Source organism: Phalacrocorax carbo, chromosome 2 (assembly GCF_963921805.1).
Source record: "Phalacrocorax carbo chromosome 2, bPhaCar2.1, whole genome shotgun sequence".
Classification (NCBI taxonomy): domain Eukaryota; kingdom Metazoa; phylum Chordata; class Aves; order Suliformes; family Phalacrocoracidae; genus Phalacrocorax; species Phalacrocorax carbo.
The window spans coordinates 130,837,085-130,842,632 of record NC_087514.1 but is presented as its reverse complement, the minus strand read 5'-3'; the positions used below and the strand labels follow the sequence as shown (position 1 = coordinate 130,842,632).

Below are 5,548 nucleotides of genomic sequence, written 5' to 3'. Positions count from 1 at the left end.
AATAGATTCCTAAAGTAATTGCAGGGGGTTTAGGCAACTATTCCTGTTGTAAAAGTTCTCGAAGGCATAAAGTAGAACCTGAGGATAAACAGTCACAAAAAGAGGTAAAATTAAAAGGATTCATTCCACGGTTTTTTATTCTTCTATGAGAACATAAACATCGTCTTTTTCACGCACAGCAGCATTACAATATTAATTTATTTCGATTTAAGGTAAGAACTAAATATAGCTAGAACTAACATTTATAATAACGATAGAATGCATTTGCTTAAAACAGTATCGGCATTTTAATAATAATAGACATTTATACATATCTGTATTTATAGTTTTCCCCTTTCTTTTTTTCTTTTTTTTTTTTTAAATTTTTTTCACCTATATGTTTGACCCTTTAATGCATGTAACTTCACAGTATAAAGGAAGACGAATATATTCTCCCTCGCAATCTCAGACTCTGGCTCAGAAAGTCCTTCTGATGTCCAGGATATATACTTTTCAGTGAAATTAGTGAGGAAAAGTGAATACTTTCTTCTCAAGGGGGAATTTCTGTGTGCTTGTCATGCGTTACCAACGGTAACGTTATTTATAGACAAAAAAAGAAATCACTAATTCCACATATTTAAGCAAAACTACATTAAGTAAATATCTACAACCAGAAAGAGCGAGAGAAATTCAGAGGTAAGTGTCATAATTTAGTCCATGAGCAACACGAACTCTTTTATACCTTTAAAGAGGAGAGATTTCATTTTCCTGGCCAATTTTAAAGCTGTAATACTGACATTTAAGGTAAAGCAAAAAAAAAAAAATCCCTCCTAACACCCGTTCCCATGAAGCCCTTTTAAAGGATGCCTGCATTTCATTATTGGAAGTCCTGCTTTTCGAAGAAAAAAGGGGGGAGGGGGGAGAAAAGGAAAACAGAGTGGGGGGGAAAGCTCGCAATATAGAGAAATATGGCAAGGCTTAAATATCTTCATTCTGCACATACAGTCCAAGATACACCGCTTATAATTTAAACGAATGCGCCTTCAACCGAGCTTATTTACTTTTCAGAGAGAGATATGGGGGGGTAGGAAAAGATATTTGCAGCTCCTGAAGCGGTATTTCTGCGTTTCAAAGCTTAAAGGAACAAGTCGGCCCCGGGGAAGGCTGAAGGAAGCGGGGAGGTTCACGCACGGCATTTTGTGCATTAGCGTGGCTTTAGTCCGCCCCCCCACCCCCACCCCCACCCCAAAGTAGCTTGTAAGAGGTTAAGGACATATTGAGAACGTCTAAAATGGTTAATCCATACAGGTGCGGATGACTACAGCCTAGGAAAATGATACTGGCTCTTTAAACCATAAAGATGTGCTTATAGGTTCATCAAGAGAAATTAAAGTTGGCTGTGAGCTCCCGAATCCTATTCTCTCTGTTCATTTTCTTCAGTTTCATTCTGCGGTTCTGAAACCAGATTTTAACTTGTCTGTCTGTGAGGTGGACTGTGCGGCTGATCTCTAGGCGACGCTCACGAGTCAGGTACATATTGAATAGAAACTCCTTTTCCAGCTCGAGAGTTTGATGCTTGGTATAGGGGCACCGTTTCTTTCTGCCACTTTTTGCCGTGAGCCAGTTTGCTGCATTTTCTCCTTTTGAATTGCCTGGTTTTGAGAGAGTAAAAAAGGGACGTTACCAGCGGGTAGAAGGCAAAGAGCTGCGGGGGGAGAGGGGTGGAAGGAGCATCTGTCCGTGTGTCTGTGTGCGGGGGGGGTGTGTGGTGTCGCTCCGCCGGCTGCGGGGAGTTGGAATGTGGGGTGTCCTTGTGGGAACCGAGAACTTCAAAGCGGTTTCCCAAAGGCCCTGGAGCCGGTCGGGAAAGTCTGCCTCTGCTCAAAAAGCTCAGGGCAGCCTTGTGCGGGGCAGCGTGCCTCGCCGGGCAGTTCGCCTCCGACCCTCCAAAACAGGCTTTTACCCGCTCTCCCTCGGCCGCTCCGAGCCCGCTGTTACTGGGGGGCGGCTTGGTGAATGGCCTGGGGTCTAATTTTCCCCCACCAGACACCTGCTGCCAAAGGAAAAAAGAAAAAACCAAAAAACCAAAAACCCGAAGCCTGGAAGCCTGGGGATCTGAACTTTGTAAGTCTGCTCTGGAGGCAGAAACAAGGTGAGCTGGGGAGCCAGAGCCTCCCTGCCTCCAGCCCCTGCCTTCCCAGGAGCTTCACCCCGGCCCTTTTTCCAACCATTTCGGGGAGGAAAAAAAAAAAGGGGGGGGGGGGGAAGGGAAAAAAAATATTTAAAATCCCCCGTTGCAGGGTGTTTATTCCTCTCAATGGAACAGGCTGGGAAAGAGTAACACCGATCCCTCGATGGCTCGGAGTGGTTCGCGGTTTGGGGTTTGCTCTCTAGTAGTTTTCCGCTTTCTTTTTTGTTTTGATCTGATTATTTTCCAACGGGGCGCCTGAAGGAATAACAGGGCTTCTGAAACGCGGCCGGAGAGAAGCGCCTGAAAAGTCTGCCGCCCAGGGAAGGGGAGTTATTTTTTTTGCCATGGGGACCCGAAAGGGAAATAAATAAGCAAATGAATAAATAACAACCCTGTTATCTAGTGTAGACGCAGAAGGATATTCGCGGTGCATTCATCAGTCTAATTTGATAGCAGTTCATAGATGGCACATTTCAGCGCGGCTGTTATTCCGAAAAGCATTCTGGATCGTAAAATATAACTTACCGCGTTAATAGGTTTATTTATTGGCACTGCCTATTGCTTATTTTGGATGCTTTACAAACATCTCTGTTATCTGGTAGGCACCTTCACATCACAGGGGAAAGATTGATCTTGTTTTTCTATATGTTTAAGCAGCATGCAGGCTAAAGTTGCCCAGAGCGGAGGCTCTAAAGGTTTAAAACTATAGGATGGACATTAATTTTTACGGCAACCCCATGCCCGAATATTACAAAGTTCAGAAGGTCAGTCTGAGCAGCGCTTCTTGGCAGCCCCGCGGGGCAGCTGGGATCCTCCTTTTGCATGGCGATGCCACTATGATCCTCAACTGCTTTTTTTTCCTTTCCTTTTTTTTTTTTTAATCATCACCACCACCATCATCATCATCACCATTCGCTTACCTACGGGCTCTTTCTCGGGAGAGGCTTTGCTGCTCTCTGACGGAGCTGGAGAGAGCTCCTCAGCGGTGGAAGATGAAGCCTGAGTCTCGTCCTCCCTCTGGGAGACACACGCCAAGGGGCTGGGGGAGCGCTCCTCGTCCTCCTTCCTCCCCGCGTCCGGGACGGGAGGCAAAGATGGAGGCGTCTGGAAGCGGCCGGGGGGCTGCGGAGGGAAGGGGGCAGCCCCGGCCGGCCCCGCGCCGTAGTTCTTGGAGGTGCCATAAGCCTGGGAGAGGCGGAAATAGCCCGGGACGGGGACCCCGCCGCCGCTGGTGGCCGGGCTGACCTCGGCGCTCAGCCGGGGGAAGGGAGCGAGGTCTGTGGCGGCCGAGCCCTTGGGGCATTTCTCTGAGTCATAGAGGCAGTAGGAGCTCTCCTCCTTAATGCTTGGAGCGAAGGAGCACGAGGTGGCCTGCTGGCTCTCCGGCTCTTCCATGCGACAGGACCGGGGGGGGTCTAGCCACACTTCCATCCCTGACACGTAGGGGTGCGAGCTGGGGACCATGCTTTGAGAAGTACCTTCATTGCGTTTGCTCAAAACGGGGAAAAGTCCGCAGCTTTGCAGCCCGTAGGACAGATCGGACGCTTGTGGCAGGTAGATACCACTGTTGGGGTAGTAGCCGCCTCCGCCTCCGCCTCCTGCTCCCGCCGCTTCCCCTCTGCCCGAGCTGATCAAGGAGTCTACCAAAAAAGAGTTTGCAGCCGGGCTCTCGGAGCATGACATTGTTGTGGAATAATTTGGCGAAGGGAGCAGATAGCCCTTTCTGGCTGACATTTCTTGTGCAAAACATGCTGAATATGATTAGAGATACCCCCGCACCACGGCAGACGCCTGCAGCCAATGGAAGCCCGGGCCTCCCCAGCAACCCCTCCCCGTCTGGTTTCGTATGCACCGAGCTGCTCTCAGGTCGACCTCTGAATTTGGGAGATAGATGTATATTAATGTGTAATATGGATTTCCATACACACAGGCGCGCACGCTTCGCCCACATGGGCTAGTGCCTGCGCGCCTGGGCGGGAGCCGCGCTCCCGGGAAGGGGAAGGAGCCGGCTTTGCTAGTACCCGCTCCAAGTTTTGCTCCCCTCTTATCACACGCACCGCTATAAACTAGCCCGGCGGTCCTGATGTTTATTATACCTAGGCTGAAGCGGTGTCCAGATGAAGCTTTTACTATCACTCCTTTCTGCCCGCGGTTGGGCTTTCCGGCAGCAACGCCTGCTCACCTCCTTGCACAGCCTATGTGTCTGGCGAAATTAATAAAGCCACGGCTCGCCCGGTGTTTTATGCTCAGGCTCTGCTCATTTTATTTGATTGTCTCGTTTTTTAAGAAATAAAAGACGTGTTATTGTTTATCACGGATCATTGGAAACCGTAAAGGGGCCTGGTGCCTCTCGCGTTAAACTACCAAGGAAGGGGGCTGCTTCCAGCCTAGCATCACCGCCACGACGCCAGGCTGGGCTTAAATTTCCTGGAGATAAAATGCTCGCTGCTGCGCTGAAGAATCTCTCAGGGAGCAATGCCACTCTGGGAGGATTGATTGTGCGGTTGCAGCTCCTAATGCTTTAGTTAACGCTGGATTCTTCCCGAGGTCTGATTACCATTGAAAATATAAAGCCAGACACATGCCACAGAAAGAATCCAGACGCGAGCGGTTCAAATGGATCCTCGCAGGATGCTGCGCACCCTGTTTATTGACGTGTTTATATTTGGGCGATCATTTTTATATCTCACTCCCCCCCCCCCCCCCCCGCTCAATTTGGGTCATTCACTTTTCGCCTCTTCAAAAGCACCCTCTCTTTCACAAGCGATGTACTAAATAATAGAAAGAAAAGTAAGTAGATGAATCCTGAGATACTAGACAGCCCTGTCCAGTCAATATGTAATTGTGGCGGAGTAGCAGACAGATAGCAGACAGACAGGGACGCATACAGAGAGACAGATAGATTTTCTAATGAATCGCTTAATGATGGCTTGCTTTCACTTCCATCCTCTCTCGCTTATGCCATTTTGAAGTCGCCTCACTGCCTGGCCTGCAGAACTAAGGGCTCCTGAGTCCAAGGGGAGTCTGGAGCTGCCCAGTACTCGCTACCCATCTTTGGGGAACAGGGCCCGCTCCTCTTTCCTCACCGTAGCCCGGTGAACCAGCGGTCGACCGCACTCCGCTTCCAGCAGGGCGGGCCGGGGAGAGAGGGGCTGCCGGCCGGCCGGGGGGCAGCGCCGGACCCGGCGAGAGCCGCTCCCTGGCACCCGGCTGCCGTGACCGGCGTCCCCCGGCACCCCGCATCCCCCGGCACCCCGCATCCCCTGGCGCGCCGCAAGCCCCGGCGCCCCACATCCCCCCGCGCCCCGCAACTCCCGGCGCTCCGCATTCTCCGGCGCCCACACTTGGCGTTCAAACCGCCCCGGGGCAGGGGCTGGG

General features: G+C 50.6%; 1 protein-coding gene across 1 annotated transcript; it reads right to left on the bottom strand.

The window, feature by feature from the left end:
• Nucleotides 1–3,931, bottom strand: HOXA10 (homeobox A10). The gene is made up of 2 exons (XM_064444353.1): nucleotides 3,091–3,931; nucleotides 1–1,631 (listed from the first exon to the last, which is right to left on the bottom strand). Exons 1-2 carry the CDS (start codon nucleotides 3,902–3,904, stop codon nucleotides 1,357–1,359), a joined length of 1,089 nt encoding a protein of 362 aa, XP_064300423.1. The 5' UTR covers nucleotides 3,905–3,931; the 3' UTR covers nucleotides 1–1,356.
• Between the last annotated feature and the right edge of the window lie 1,617 nt (nucleotides 3,932–5,548).